General features: G+C 53.8%; 1 protein-coding gene across 2 annotated transcripts in view; it reads right to left on the bottom strand.

The window, feature by feature from the left end:
- Nucleotides 1-1672: 1672 nt before the first annotated feature.
- CAMSAP3 (calmodulin regulated spectrin associated protein family member 3) overlaps nt 1673-16103 on the bottom strand; it is a 47615-nt gene continuing 33184 nt past the window's right edge. For both annotated transcript variants that reach the window (XM_063120467.1, XM_063120468.1), the window contains 10 exons: nt 15056-15107; nt 13161-13237; nt 12189-12261; nt 9935-11678; nt 8552-8688; nt 5779-5981; nt 4483-4579; nt 3588-3706; nt 3198-3316; nt 1673-2112 (listed from right to left, as the gene is read on the bottom strand). In XM_063120467.1, coding sequence (XP_062976537.1) covers nt 1810-2112; nt 3198-3316; nt 3588-3706; nt 4483-4579; nt 5779-5981; nt 8552-8688; nt 9935-11678; nt 12189-12261; nt 13161-13237; nt 15056-15107 — 2924 coding nt within the window. In that variant the 3' untranslated portion in view covers nt 1673-1809. The remainder of the gene's footprint in view (nt 2113-3197; nt 3317-3587; nt 3707-4482; nt 4580-5778; nt 5982-8551; nt 8689-9934; nt 11679-12188; nt 12262-13160; nt 13238-15055; nt 15108-16103) is intronic.

Genomic DNA, 16103 nt, shown 5'->3' with positions numbered 1-16103 from the left:
GAAGATATAAAATGGTGTGTTCCATATTGAAAACCTGTGATTCTTATCCCTGTTACTCCCCTGCTTTTCCAGTTCTCAACTCTCTGATTCTGTATGCTTTAGCAGTTGATAAAGCAGACATGTACCTCCATAATGCCAATGATAGCAAAAACAGGAGGGACTTTCACAGCTGTGAGGCCAGCTGCTTCCAGTTTACTACAGTTGCATTCCACACCAGTTATTCATGTGTGGGAGTACAGATGTTCCCTGTGTATCAATGGTACAGGTTTCTCTTTAGGGCCCAAGACCAAGTAATGACCACCACAGACCTCATTTAAGTTACTTTATTAAGCAGACAGGGAAGAGCCCCCACCTGCTTTTTTACACCAACCCAATCCTGCACTATACTGTACCCCCCCCAAAACACCTACATGACATTCAGTCGGCAACAAGCAACCATAGGAGACCAGGAATAAAGTTGAACAAGACAGACTCAGGCCAGGGCATCCAAGCTGAATAGCGCTGGCTTTCCCTCTTTGCCCCAGAAGGGCAGGAGAGGCAGACATGGGGAAGAAGGATGCCAAAACGGGAGCGGGCGGGGTGGGTAGGGAATAGCACTGTGTGCTCAGGCCCCCACTGTCTCTTGGAAGGGACTAAAAGAAGCAACCTACATTCACCGCCTACTCAGCCTCGAGACCAAAGCTGTTGCTCAAAACTGGTAGGGGAAGGAAGAAGAGGATGGAGCCCACTTCTTCCTAGAGCAGTAGGAATCTGCCTGGGGGTGGGGGGGGAGGGGAGGGGAGGGGGGCAGTTCAATTCAGAATGCACAGAGGCCTGCTCTGTATCTACAGCAACTGCCAGCTTCTCCACATGGAAATGGGAGTGGCCAGCTGAAGCCTGCTCTGTCTCTCCAGAGAAACAGGCTCCCTGCTAATAACCTGCCGTCCCAGAAATGCCTGCTAAAAAGTGATCACCGGTCACAGCCCTTTCCAGTCCCTATACCCAATAGCCCTTGTGTGCAAGGGAGATGACCAAAAACAAAATTCATCAAGAGGAAAAGACATTCAGTGAATGGTGTGGAAGGAAGGAAGGGACGGATGGACACACACACACACACACCCTACTCTGTGCTACCCCCCACCATGCCAACCTCATATACAAATCCACCCTGCCCTGCTGTTCCAAATGCAATTTGCTCCTTTTTATATACAAATAATTGAAAAATCATTAAATAGCTCCAATATATATATATATATGTATGTATGTATAGTATGTATAAATATAAACAGGGACACCCAGGGAATGAGAAAACCCAGCGCAGTATCCAGGAGATCCTGGGCCCCACTCCCTAGGAAAGCAGGAGTCAGAAGAAACCAAAGAGAGACTTTTCATTTCTCTGGCTACGGACTGACATTCAGATGGTGGCTGAAGGCAGACACAGCATGCAGAGCCCAGACCCCCAAGGCCCTATGTAGGGCAGTGTCACTATGGCAACGCAGAGCCTCAAGCTTATCGTGGGATTTGGCAGTTTCCAGAGCATCTGTCCCTCTTCTCCCCCCACCCCACCCCACCCCAATCCAACAGCAGTCTCATCTTCAGCTCAGGCACAAGAACTATGCGCAAGACTTCCAGGCGGCTCTGATCCAGCCAGAGATCGTGCTACTCCAGGACAAGATGTCCACCCATGCCAAGCAGCCCTGTCTACTCAAGCCACCCATCATGGAAGGCCGTGTGCCCGGTCCCACGGATCCAAGTTGGGCTGGCAACCTAACAGCAGCTCAAAGTCCCGGCAGAAAGGAGAGAGTAGACGTGGAGCTTTGCCAGTCCCAGCTATTTCGGGGTGCCTGGCTTCTTGGGGGTGCCTGGCTTCTTGGTCTGCCAGAGGTGGCCTTGGATGGTGAAGGCATCCACACTCATCGACATGGTCTTGCTGGGGATCTGAGTGAAGCGCTTGCGGTCAGAGCTGTACTTGTAGATGCCTTCGATCATGGCCAAGGTGATGGTGCGGGGCCCATAACCCGCCAAGCGCGTTAGTTCATCGGTCTCCCCTGACAAAGTGTAGAGCGCCCGGAACTGGCAACTTGAATCGCGGAACAGAATGAGGAAGTGATTGGCTTTACTCTTCTCAATTTCCTTAAAATGAAGGGAGGGGGGGAAAGAGGGGTGAGGCAAAACTAGGGTGAACCGCAAAGGAATCCCAACGACGTTAGAATTTGCTAAAGAGCAACTAGAAGGTGCAGTTCTAAGTTCTTGCGGATGGTCACAACATGGAACTAGGTGAGCAAGAGCAGCCACACCTTGCTTTCTTCCCCACAAATAAGATGGAGGTTGGCCCTGCTTTACGTATCAACCCGCCTGCAAAGATCAGAGGGGTCTCCCCTACCCACTGGCAGCAGAGGACAGCCACCGCCGTATCTCAGCCGCTTCTCTGCCTGAACTCTCCTCTTAGGTCCCAACATCACAGCTAAAGGTGGCAATCAAACCTTTGAGCTTCATTTTATGGCAGCGGTTCGCCAATGTTTTTGGACACATTTGGCGTTTTGAGAAAGTACCCTGGGCATCACCGCAAAACAATTGCTGTAGGAGGGTGAGGTGCCAATCACAGGAAAAAAATCAAAAGGGTGGTCCCTGATTTGTGATTGTGTGATACCCAGTCTGGTTTCTTTCCTTCCCTCCTTCAATCTCTCTAGAGCTCTGGTCCCACCCCCGACTCTTTCTTTCCTACCTTCTGTCGCTCTGGCTCCCTTTCTTTTTTCTCTCTGGCTCCACTCCACCACCCCATCTCTGTCCCCCTCACCCTACTGGCTCCTCTTTCTCTCTCCCTGTGCAACTGATTTGTAGAAATTAACTAAGCAGGGGGAAACATGGCATAAAGTAGAAGAGAAGAGGAAGCCATGCAGATAGTGCACCACCAAAGATCCTTTGCCCTCTGAGCCATCATGGACTGTACATTTTTCTCTCACTTTCTCGCCCCACTTTACATCTCTCTACCTCATTCCACACTTGCAGATGTGCCAAATACCCACCCTAGCCCCACCCCACAATTCTTTAGGGCAAACCTCGTACTCAGACATTAACATATGCACGTTATGGTGATAGCCAGCTCACCCCAGAAGGGACAAGGGAGGCTTCTTCCATGTTCTCTAGCAGTCAAACCACAACTGCATGATGACCTGCCCCCACCACCCACCCAACCACCCAGTCCCTCCTGAGCTTACCTCCAGGATACGGTTTTTCTGGGGCTCATTGACTTTGCCAGCGAGACAGCAGTGAGACAGTGCATTGTGGATAATGTACTTATTGGACTTGGCACTGGGTTCCTTGTACAACTTGGGCCCTGCAGAAAGAAGGCAGAAATAAATCAGGTTATGTGTCCCCCTATCCAGAGAAACGCGGGCCCAGCAACGGCATGAAGAGGGGCTTGCAAATCTGCTGCATGGCAAGAAGGTGGATGAGGAGACCCCTTAATGCACAGGCCAGGCCAGGCCAAGATCATCAACTGTACCGATGCATTTCGAAAAGGGGGATTGAGCCAGGCTCCATCTGCAGCAGCAGGGGAGGGAAGCTGCGGCTTGTCAAAGGGCAGAATGAAGACAGCAGAAATTTACCAGTGTATTCCGGAATGGAAGCAGGCGACGAGGCAGTGGACGCGTTCTCCCAGTCACGCTCCCGGCTCTGGTTTGGCAGCAACCGGCTGGGAGACATTAGCCCAGAAGGAGATGCAGCTCTGCAAGACAGGTGACTGTTTATCCTCTGTCCCTTCGAGGTGCAGCCTTGTGTAAGCAACTCTGTTTGGGGGCTTCAGCCAACCACAATTTTTCTCCCTCTCTCCTAATACTAGAAAACAGGCTCATCTGGTGTGATGGCACGGGATGCTGCAACCTTGATGAAGCTAAGTGGGTCTAGGCCTGGTCAGTTTCTGGAAGGGTGACAACCTGGGAACCCCATGTACATTGATTCCTGCATTCAGCAGGAGGCTGGACTCGATGGCCTTGTAGACCCTTCCAACTCTCCTATTCTATGATATGCTCTAGGGACATCCCATGAAGCTGATTGGTGGGAGATTCAGGACAGAGGAAAGGGAGTACTTCTTCACACAGCACATAGTGAAACTATGGAATTCACTACCACAAGATGTAGTGATGGACACCAATTTGGATGGCTTCAAAAGGGGATTGGACAAATTCCTGGAGGACAAGGTTATCACTGGCTACTAGCCCTGATGGCTATGTGCTGCCTCCTGTATCAGAGGAGGTGGCACATAGGGAAACATGGATAGGTGGGTAGATGCTGTTGTACTCATGTCCTGCTTGTGAATCCTTGGTTGACAGCCGGTTGGCTACTGTGTGAACAGAGTGCTGGACTAGATGGACCCTTGGTCCCATCCAGCAGGGTGCTTACGTTCTTAATACCCAGGCCTCAGGCCAAACAAATGGCCAGAGACCCTGTTCCAGTGTGGCATTAGAGCACCAATACCTGGTGGGAGAAGCGCTGCACACTCACCGAGAAGATCTCTTGAAGGAGAGCGAGTTGCCAGGATCATTGGCCACCGTCGAAAGTGAGAGAGTGGACTGAGAGTACACCTTGCTGAGTTTGGAGCCTACGAAGAACGGGTACAAACAGGAGTTGGCAAAGCATCCTCCCACTGGGCTCCAGAGAGGAATTCTTTCACAGAGGATAAATTATTGCCATTCTCAGGCAGGATGGAATCGAAGCCTCACATAAAGAAGGGTTGACAGTTTCGGCCACCCAGTCAGCCAGTCCACCTCTGGCTGCTTTCACAAGCCAGGATGGGCGTGCCAAGCACACCCTTGGTCAGCCTCACTGATCCAAGAATCCTGCTTACATCTTGAGGTTGCACAAGTTGAAAAGAATCCCTAATGACTGGACAAGCAATTGCAGAAAGCACATCCATTGTCACGCTAGAAGTCACCGCACCTGTTCCACTGCAAACAAGTGCCCAGAAAACAGGGAGCAGCCTTTGCTCTATGGGTGGAGAAAGGATACTCAGGAGTAATTGTATTAATATCCACAGTTGCTTCTCCATTCCAGAAGTAGTCAGCCATGGCTTCAACAGGAGCATCAGCCATAAAGGCAGGGGGAGGAAACTGAGTCATCAGGACTCTATCTGGACCCATAAGTCTCCAAAGGTGGACCATTTCAATGTCCCCCCACCTACCCCCCAGCAGACATTAGTAGTCCCAGTAAGTCTAAACTCTACCAGGTGGTGATCTGCCCATGACAGAGGAGCGATTGTAATCTCCTCCACCACTACCAGACCACCCCTCATCCGCTGCACAGTAAAACACAAGGCCAAAATGCATCCAGCTTGAGAAGTGGGGGCAGGCATCAGTTCAAACTAGCCTGTGGTGGCCATGAAAACCTGAGCCGCATGCATCTTGGGGGCCTTGGCATGGAAATTAAAAGCCCCCAGCGTGAATAGCCTGGGGAGTCTCCAAAGCCCAGGCCGGCTCAGGTAAGGAGATAGTCGGGTAGCAGGGAAACAGTATACCAGCAGAATCCCCACCCTGTTTTGCACACTAACATCAATAACAAATGCTCAAAACCTGGCAATTGCTGAACGGGACTCCTGTCTAGTGGGGTGGACTCACACTAGACCACCAGGGCCCTTTGAGCCTCCTCCCAGCCCTTTCCCAGCCCACCGAAACTCCCAAGGCATCTTGCATTCTCATCCCCGTGGGACTCGGCAGCCTCATTCACAAATGCTTCCCTGCTGACAGCCTGCGCCCTGCCCTCCAACTCCTCCGCACCCTCCCTCCAGCCAGCTGTAACCCTTACCAAGGAGCCCCTTCACTGGGCTGCGTGCAAGGGCGGAGTCATCGCAGAAGACCGACTTGGGCCGGCCCTTCTTCAGGGCGCGCACCGTGGTGGGCTTCTGCCGCAGCACCTTGTCCAGGTCTTCCATCAGCTTGAGCTGATGACGCCGCTGGTACTCCAGGCGGGTGAAGTCGCCACGCCGCGTCCCCACTTCCTCCTCCAGCCTAGGGGAAACACAGCCCAAATGCCGCCGGAGGTTAGAAGCAGCTACACACCCACACACGTGCTGCTGCTCTCGACAGGTTAAGGAAGTTGTTTCCCGATGAACCCTGGAAAGCCTCAAAAGCCCGCTGGGGATTCTTCAATGAGAAAAATCAGTAATAGCAGACAAGCTTCCCTGTAAAACCGTCCTAACTCTCTTCCCCTGCCATGAAAAGTAACAAGCGTTGGTTGCGTTCTCAGATCACGCAGGGTGAGAAGAGGCCTGGTCAGTGTCCCGTGCAAACCGGGCATGAGCAGTGGCCAATGGTTTGGTGCAAATACAATTTGATTTGATTCAGGTCGTGAGCCCTATAATTTAGTGCAGGATCCGGTGCTGATGCATGGCAGACCAATAGGAATTCCACAGCAGGTAAGTGGATATTGAAAAGGGTTTTCTGAATCTATAAACTTTGAAAAACCTTGAGTTAAGGCAGTCTTCCTCAACTTGGAGTGCAACTCCCATGATGCCCAGCTAGGCTGGGAATGCTGGGAGCTGCCGTTCAACGTATCTGGAGGGCACCAGGGAGGTGAAGGCTGGATTAAGGCTTTGTAGTGCAGAACAGTGATTACAATGAACACTACAGTACCTCAAGGCGAGAGCTCCGTTGTTTAGGAAGTGACGGCCTAAATCAAGAGACAACGCCTTGCTCACACCTCCATTGTAAGAGGAGCAGAGCAGCCGGGTAGTGGGTCCAGGGAGCCAACAGTCTGGACAGGCAAGCAATGGGGTTTTTTTGTTCTGAAGGGTGACAGTGCAAGTTTATAAGCTTGCAACAACTCAAGAATCCAGAGAAAGGAACTGAACATCTTGCGCCAGGACAGGGCTGGACTTTGAGCTGGGTTCTCTTGCCCTCCACTGCGCTTTCAACTGATTTCCCCGAGCAGCAATAGCACCAAGGAGGTCCGAAGTTGCCACTGACGTTACCACAATGACCTGGTGCAATCTTACAACAGGGCATGATGGGAATGTCAACGTGGTGGTGGCTGGCTCGCAAGCACCTGTCCACCGTGGCTCCATCAGTAAACCCAGTGATGGAGGTGTGGCAATAGAGGCCATTTTGCCAAGGAACGAACACACACACACACACACACACACACACACACACACACACACACACACAGAGTGCCAGCTTTGCCACAGAGAACAGCTACCATCCCTTCTAATCTGAATCTTCACATGTTCATGAACCCAAAACTGCACCGCCCACACACAAGAGAGAGCCAGTGTGGCGTAGTGGCTAAAGTGTCGGACTGGGAGTCAGGAGATCCGGGTTCTAGTCCCCACTCGGCCATGGAAACCCACCAGGTGACTTTGGGCCAGTCACAGACTCTCAGCCCAACCCACCTCACAGGGTTGTTGTTGTGAGGATAACGTGGAGAGGAGGAGGATTATGCACGCTGCCTTGAGTTCCTTGGAGGAAAAAAGGCGGGATATAAATGCAATAAATAAATAACTAAACCCTGATGGGGTTACCCAAGCAGGCTCCATGTACATGAAATGTTGATTAACTGTTGCCGGGGAAGTGGGGGGTTGGGGACAGGGGCAGTGGGAGACTGAATGAAACGACGTGGCTGGAATCTTGAAATGGAAGCAAAGCACGTTGAAATGTTTTGTTGTAGGGCTCCATTTGTAACAAGCCTATTTTATACGATTATCCTCACTTGTCCCATTCCAGGCAGCCTCTAGCACATTCTGCTGCAAATGTTTAAATGACAACAACCCACAACCCCCACCCCAAACCAGACAATATACCAGTTCATCATTCTTTGCAGCTGACGAGGCTCAGTCTGCACATGGAGAACATCTCACCTTGACCAGATCATTTAGTTTCAAGGATTGTAAATGCTCTTGAAAATAAATAATATGGTAAGTAGCATGTTCTACTGCATTGATTTACATTAAAAGTCCTGGCATATCTATGGCACCTCTGCCCCCTTGAAGGTCCTCCAATAAGTGAAGCAAGCTTTCTCGGCCCACTAGAGTTCTTTTGACTAGGATCCAGATTTAAGCTGGATCAACTGCGCTGCTGAAAGTGGTCTTCCCGCCCCTCCTTCCAGCAGCACTGCTGCCAGACTCCAGAAAATTACACAGGAAGTCTAGAGGAATGGGCTGAATGAGGTGAACTAGGGGGTGGGGAGAGGGGGATCCCCAAAAATCAGAGGGGGACATTCTGAAAGCAGAGCCCTTCTTCTCATGCAAGGCAGATCCTAGATCCAACCCCAAGTGTCCAAGATCCGTTTTTTTAAAAAATCCAGGCACAGTTCCTGGAAGAGGTTTAACAGATTTAGATACTTTAATCTCATCATCAATTCCCAGGGCCCCAGTCAGTCAGCACGGCACTCTTCCACCACAGCGTATGGCAGGGAGGCAGCCCCATACCTACGGGGGGAACCATCTACCTGGGGTCAGCATTCACACGCATGCTGCAATCGGATGGCATCACCACAGCAAAGCACCCCACACTCCGATTTGCAGATGTATTAAGAGGACCTAAAATGGGAGGGAGGGAGGGGGGAGGATACCGTGGCTCACCTGGTGTCCTCTTTCTTCTGCTCCTTCTCCGCCTCTTGCCACTGTTTCCTGCGCCGGGCCTCCTCGCTGCGCCGCTGCTGCCTCTCCAGGAGGCTGGCACGCTTCTGCGCCATCTCTTCCTCGGCCTTCTCCTCATCCTACACAAACACAGTACCTTGGTGAGGGGCGGGGAGGGCGAGGTGGCAGGATGTGCTAAGGGACGCAGCATCATGCTTGACTTCCAGAAGGGGAGTCACCTAGCCGGGCTGTTCTGTCTCCTACCCACCCCTGGACCGGAACCCAACGCTCTCAACCCCTCCGCAAAGGCCCAGTGTTGGGAGCCTGCAAAGGACATCCGCGCTCCGCTCCAGCCGCTTCTACCAGGGTTACATCCTGCATGACGCTGTCCGTCCACTCTGAGTCTCGACCAAACAGGAGTTCGCAGCATCCACAGCCGGGACCAGGATTGCAACGGTAGGCAACGCCTGGAGCCGGAGGATTATTGAGCCTTGAAATGGGGTCAGGCAGGCAGGAAGCTCAGGGATCGGCACCTCGGCTTTCTGCCCCAGCAACCCCAGGCGGTGATCAGCCACGCACATGCTGCGCCCTCGGCGAGCTCTTACCTTAAGGTAGAGCTCAGGCGGCGGAGTTCAGGCAGGAGCAGAACGGCTGGCTCCAGTTTATTTATTTTACTTATTTATTTAATTACATTTATATACCGCCCCACAGCCGAAGCTCTCTGGGCGGTTTACAACAATTAAAAATCTTAAACATTAAAAGTATACAAAAATTTAAAAAACATAAAAACAGTATAAAAACAACAACAGTATTCATTTAAAAACAACAATTCTGGGGTCCATTAAAAACAAACTTAACGTTGTTAAATGCTGTTAAAATGCCTGGGAGAAGAGTGCTGCAGAGGCCGACGTCACCACTAGAGAGCAGCAGCGGCGGCAGCACCTGCTGGCGTGATTCAAACTGGTCAGGGTGGGCAGAGCAGCCTCTGAAAGAAGACCTTTCCTTTCCTAATCCAAGGATCTCAAAAGGGAGACGCCGTTTTAAGTTGCACAAGCAATCTGCTTGAGTACTTTTGCCCGGCCAATCCCACCTGCAAGCTCCGGGTACAGTTCCGCCGGGCAAGGGGCCCCTTGGAATCCCAGGGCCAGTGCTGAGCCACCGCACCTGTCCGACTCGCGTTACCTCGAGCCGGCCAGCACCGCTTGAAGCAGGACACTGTCTCCACTGCACCCCACCCCAATCCAGGGCCGGCTGGTCCCAGGAGAAAAGCCGTCTCCAACTCCCTCCTTCCACAGCCAGGCCCCTTTCTCCAGAAACTCTCCCACCGAAAGTGGGAAGCTCCAGGAATCGGCGACGGACCCTTCCTAGCCGGGGCAACGCTCTCACCTTGAAAAAGAAGCCCAGACCAGAACGGGGCTCAGAGTCCAACGTCTCGGCAATGGATTCTTCCAGTGAGTCGTCGCCGTCCATCTCCTCGTCGTCATCCCCCTTCAAGCTGGACAGGGGGATTTCGATCAGGCTGCTGCGCCGGTCGCTGGGCGAGGAGACGTCGCTGGTGCCGTCGCCCGACATGCGGCCGTTGCCCCCTTGGGGAGGCACCGAAGCCACGGGCCGCAGGTGGCTCAAGGTCTCCGCCTCCGGCACAGGCAGCGCCTCGTCCTCGGCGAAGTGGAGGGAGGAGCGGGTCTGCATAGGCACCTGGCTGGGGGAGAACTTGCGGAGGTGCGGGAGGGTGTCCACATTGTTGGGGGGCGTGAGGACCCGCGTGAGGGTGGGCAGCTTGAGCTCGACCGGCCGGGCGTGCTTGGGGCTCTTGGGAGGGGCGGGGGCCGGAGTCTTCTTGGGCGTGGGCTGGGGCGAGCGAGACTTGCGGGAAGGGGAGGGTGAGGGCGACGGGGAGGAGAGCTCCAGCGAAGAGCGGGGGGGAGCCCCCTCGCGGCCGGTCCGTGGGGCCGGGATCACCCAGGCTTGCGCACTCGGCGCCTTCTTCTCCACCAGGAGGCGCTGCTGCTGCTCACTCAGGCGCTGCATGTCCAGCTGCAGCGAGCTGAGAGCCGTGTTCAGCTTGGCCACTGCCCGGTTGTAGTCGCCCAGGTTCTCGTCCAGCCCGCCCCCTTTGATGATCTCCGGGGAGAAGGTCACCTGCTTGTTATGATCCGGGCGGGCCCGAGGGCTGCCGGCCTCTTCCTCGGCCTCCAGCTGGGCGAGCCGCTCCTCCAGGGCGAGGCGTCCATCCTCGGACTGAGCCTGGGCGTCGGGCGCCTTCTGGAGCTGCAGGAAGGCGCTCTTGCCCAGCCGCTGGCGGTGGCGGGTGAAGATGGCCTCTATGCGCTTCTTCTGAGCCTCGATGGCGCGGCGCTTCTCCTCCAGCCGTGCCCCCAGCTGGCTCATCTCCGAACTGAGGGCGGGGCTTTGGGCAGGGCTTTCGTCGGGTGGCACAGGCCCCGCCTCCGAGCCCTCCGAGCTGATGCCACTGGACTTGCTGTCTGCGGCCGCCAGCTTCTTCTTGCGCTCGGCAAAGCTGGTCATGCGCACGCCAGAGGCCGAGGAAGCCGTGCTGTCGGGCTGCGAGCTCAGGGAGCTCACGCACGAGGTGGAGTCATCCGGGGGGCCCGTGAGCCGCAAGGGCTCCTCCGCATCGGAGTCCAGGCTGCCGTCCTGGGTGGGCTCCGCACCATTGGGAGGACCATTGTGGCAGTGATAGACCGTGGGTGCGGGCAGCTTTTCCGGCACGGAGGAAACTTTGGGGGGTTCAGGCGAGTGCAGGTAAAAGCCGTCTGGTGCGCCCTCGGGGAGCAGCCGTTCGCTGCTGTGGATGATCTGCAGGGCTTCCTCGATGGTGGGCAGGTCGGAGTAGCCGTCGCTCAGCCCGTTCTCCAAGGCCAGCAGCCCCTCCTGGCTCTTGGGCCCAGCCCCGTGGAGTGACGGCGGCGTCACCAACCCGTTGGGGGCCTCGGCCAAGTCTCCAGGCCGTGGGCGGGGGGAGCGAGGCAGGGAAGAATACAGGGCAGGGGCCAGGCTGTCAGAACTGACGGAGCGGAGGATGCCCACCGGGTTGCCCATCACAATGTCCACATCGCTGTCCAGGCCAAAGGGGATGCTGAAGGAGACTGCCTGGGAGAGCGGGTGGCTGGGAGGGAAGCGGGGGCAGAGCGTTAGGGGGCAAAAGGAGAACAGAGCAAGCAGGGCACTTCCCAGGTCCCCCTTCCAACTGAGGCCTCCCATGACTTCTTCCCCCAGAATTCTGCATCCAGAGCCGTACTTAGGAAGTGCAGACTTTCCCCCGGCATATTACCTGTTTTTGAACATCTAGCATGTAATGATGTTACTTTAAATTGTTCAAAATTCTAAATATTGAACTGCCCAGAGAGCTCCGGCTATTGGGCGGTATAGAAATGTAATAAATAAATAAAATAAATTATATCTATGCATCTATCTATCTACCCAGCCATCCACCACTAACATGCATAAAGTGTATGTTAGCAAGTACAGATAAAGTGTACGGTACAGTGCTCAAACACTAGCCAAAAACTTATCAACCTCCTAAACTCCAAAGCATCCACCAATCCACATCCTTGCGAAGAAGTTTTTCCAGGACTACCATCCCCATAATCCCCCAATGCCTCCTCGTCCCTCTCACCTGAGCTGCTTCTTGCTCCATGCTTTACCAAAGCCTTCTACATGGGACATGGAGGTGGAATGATGCAGGGACCCTATGGGCACAAAGGCATAAAAAGTCACAAAGGAGCATAGAACCAAGAGGAAACGACAGGGGTCTCCTGATGATGTGGTAGCAGGATTCAAAGCGTTCACTTAAGGGGACAGCTGGCGTCAGAGGAGAAGACCAGCCGAAGGCAAGGTTGGCAAAACTGTGGCCTTCCGGAAGTGATGGAGACCCCAGTTCTCATCAGCCCAAGCCAGCCCGGCCAATGACAAGAGGAGGAGGAGGAGGAGTTCATCAACGTCTGGAGGGCCACAGGCTGCCCAGCCCTGGTCTAGGGAATAGTAACCCCCACGTTACATCAAAATAAGGAGGAGCAGACAGGTATGCAAAAAGTGGACCAAAGCTCTACTTTAAGGGCGCCCCGCTCTTCTTTGGCAAACGTATCTCTTAGCCGAGCGTGCATTTCAAAGAAAAGCAAAACAAAAAGCGCCACACTTCTCCCCATGAGCATACAAGGCAATTAGCACAAGTTTGGATCACTGTTAATTATGTCAACAACCCCCTTTTGAAGTTATAATTAAAATCTAGTTTCTCAGGAAGACCAGTTTACACACGTCTACACCGAAGTGTGCACAGGACCGCAGCAGCAGCAGCCCTGGCTGTGTTGCTGTCAAAGTGGTTCAATGGAACCCATCCCTCCTTGGGAGATTAATCAAAACAAAGGTGACACACCTCTTCTCAGAACTCTCGGGAAACTCTGCCGCTCTGCAGCCCCTGAAAAACGTGCAGCCACTGCCCCGGACTACTGAAGGATACTAGAAGCACCTCTAAGAGTCTTATGTTTTGCTTAGGCTTTTAATCCAGCTCCATTTTTCTTCTTCTTTTATGAGTGGTTTGTATTGGGGGGGGGGGGGGAGAGAGGAAAGAATACCGGGAGCAGCATCTCACCTAAGGAACCGCAGAGCGGGGATTGCGCCTGCCCTCCAGGCAGCAGTGGGTGGCGAAAGCTGAACACTGGGGAGCTGCTGGTAGAACAAGAGAGACAAGCAGAGATCAGATCAAGACGGGGGCAGAGTGACAAAAGTCGTAGCCACACACAGGAAGGCCAGCGTCGTAGCTCAATGCCTAGGAGAGGGGCAACCGAGGCCTGCAGCCACAGCTACCAGGGCTCCCTGAGAGAGGAGCTCAAACCAGTGAGCAGCACAAATAGAGACAACCTGCAAACACACACCAGGGGAGGCCGCAGGAGGCAACTGGGTGCTTCAAGCCGACCCTACAGGGGAAAACACCTAGAATTTGGTTGAGCGGGAGGAAAGGGGAGACAGAGACTCAAGGAGGAATTGGCCCAACATGAGAATCGCTGCATTTCACTATACGGTGCACGTACATGCAGAGCGCACAGTGTCAGCCTGCTCATCCATTTGGCAAACAAAGTGAACATGTATTTACAGGCTTGCCGGAGCCAGTTCCTTTCATGCGCAGCCTAAAGGCATTCCCATAGCTTGCGAATGGGAGGAGATCCGTGCCAGCCTTAAGATCAGAGGCTTTTCCTGTCCCCCCAAGAAGGATGACAATTTCTACGGACCCGGAGCAATGTGAGAACAGCAGCGCCGGCCAGGAGCAGGCTCCTCTTTCCTCCACCAATGCAACCCAATCTGGGTTAAGTCAGGGAGCGTCTCCTGGTTAACAGCCTCAGCCAAGAGAGCCCGCTGCTCCCACTTGGGGCGTTCAGGACTCGGTTCTCTCCCTGGAGCAAAGGAAGGTCCCACCAGGCTGAAAGCGGAGGACCCACCACAAAATGCAAGGAGCTCTTCCCCCCGCCCCACCACCACCACCCTGATTCCAGGCATAGCTGCTTCCAGATTGAGTTTCCCTGAGCCGTTTCTAATATGGAAAGAGGCCCTTGGGCAAGCAGAGAAGTAGCAGCAGACAGCACAGAAACAGTCAGGGCCCCTCAAGGGCTGCCTAGCTCAGCCTGCTGCAATGGCAGGACTAGCCTGCTCCCAAATCGCCGCCCGTTGCCCTTCACTGAAGAGTCAGGGCCTTTGGGCGCCTACTGGGAAGGGAGCAGCTAAGGCATCAGCGGCAGAGCTGCTCGGCTCCTGAGGCTACTCGGAGTTCTCCATCAACATCCCCACGGCCCACGTGGGCTTGGCAGGTGGTGGCCCCAGCGTTCCCCACAGCGTTACTCCACACACGGCAGGCCCGTTCTCGAAGCCGTGGATGTGGCTTTCCAGGCTGTCAGCCACGGATGCTGGCGACAGCACACGCCCAGCTGGGGCAAGCCCAACCCATTTCACTGCCCCAGATGAAGGACCAGACGGTGCCTCCCTTCGTTCCGCGGACAAAAGCCGGCCGGAGTGGCTGTTGAATCTTACTTCAACAGCCGGGGCAGCATCCTCCAGTGCGCACTAAGGCAGTAGGCTAGGTTAGGGGGTAGAAGGACCGCTGCATGGCACACACAGGTGTCTACTCCCTGCTCCTCAGCATCAGTCACTGGAGGCAGCTGCCTCACTCTGCCTAATGGTAGGGCTGGTCCTGCCCCAATCTAAGGCAGCTTCACGCAGTCATCAGGAACCGAAGCTGACAGTCCTTTTGGTGGGTGAAACATTAGGGTACCACCGCCTGGCAGAAGACGTTCCTCTACGGAGACACCACTGGTTCTCCATCACAGTGCAAACCCTTGCAACCAAACACGGCTCCAAGGGGAGGGCGCCCCTGAGAAGCTCTCCCACCTCGTTTCCGGAAACACAGAACCCCAAGCCTCACTCCCAGCGGCGGCCAACGAGGGAGAGCCGGGGGCGGGCTCAAAGCGGTGGCGAGAGTGCCAAAGGCTCACTCACCTGTTGTTGTTCCCACTGTTGGGCGTCAAAGAGTCGTTCAGCCCAGGGGAATCTGAAAGAGAACAGTGACTTCAGCCAACGAGCCGGGAGGGGAAAGAGCCGAGAGCTCAGGCTGCAGATTAAGTCCATAGAAGGTCAAGACAGAGGGTGGGAATGCCAGCCACGTGTACCAAGGTGCTCGAGAGAAGCCTGCTCCAATCTCAGCTCACACAGGAGGGCCATTGTTCCAGGGCTGGGGCATGCCAGATCCCAGCAGCCCCTGCGGCCACTCCACTTACTCAGCAGGGCACTGGATTGGGGGAAGGTGTGGTGAGGGATGGCTGTCAAAGTGCCTGTGTGTGTGTGTGTGTGTGTGTGTGTGTGTGTGTGTGTGTGTGTGATCTGCACACATACTATAAACAGTGTAACTATATAACACAGTCTGCACTATCCTTAAAGTTTGGACATGCAATGTGCTATCTGATGTATAAAAGTCATCCCTCCCCCCCCCCCCAAAAAAAGAGCCCACAAAAATGTCTGCAGTGTCCAAATGCAGAGCTATCTAGAAAAGGCCAGGGTTTAACAAATACTTGGAAGAGCCATAAATGGAGGACAAGGCAAAGCCATCAAAGCACACACCTAGAGAAAAAGCAACATGAGCACAATATATATATATATATATCCTCCGACAGAATCCACAGACACTCCACAGATGGAAACTGCAAATATGTTTGGTGACGTAATTAGATTAAAGTGGCTTTTTGGGGGTGGGGTCTGTACGCGTCACGCCTCTCACATTCGGTTTATACCACAAAATGTGGGCGGCAAATGCTGTACCCCCACCTTCCTGTTAGAGAGAGGACCTAACTGTTGATTATCAAGCCCTGGGACCTTGAGAAACTCAAGACAATTGCTTTTTTAAAAAAAGGAGGTGCACAGGCCCCAGGGTTGCCAAAAAAGTTATGGAAGACTAATAGTAATAACAACTCCTCCACCCAAAATTGAATCTGACTGCAATAAAGAAGTTTTGCACATTTTGCTTGCCTTCTCTTCCCCCCCCCCCAGTTTC

Source organism: Elgaria multicarinata, chromosome 3, assembly GCF_023053635.1.
Source record: "Elgaria multicarinata webbii isolate HBS135686 ecotype San Diego chromosome 3, rElgMul1.1.pri, whole genome shotgun sequence".
Taxonomy (NCBI): domain Eukaryota; kingdom Metazoa; phylum Chordata; class Lepidosauria; order Squamata; family Anguidae; genus Elgaria; species Elgaria multicarinata.
The sequence above is the reverse complement of the archived record's forward strand: the minus strand, read 5'-3'. Positions and strand labels throughout refer to the sequence as shown.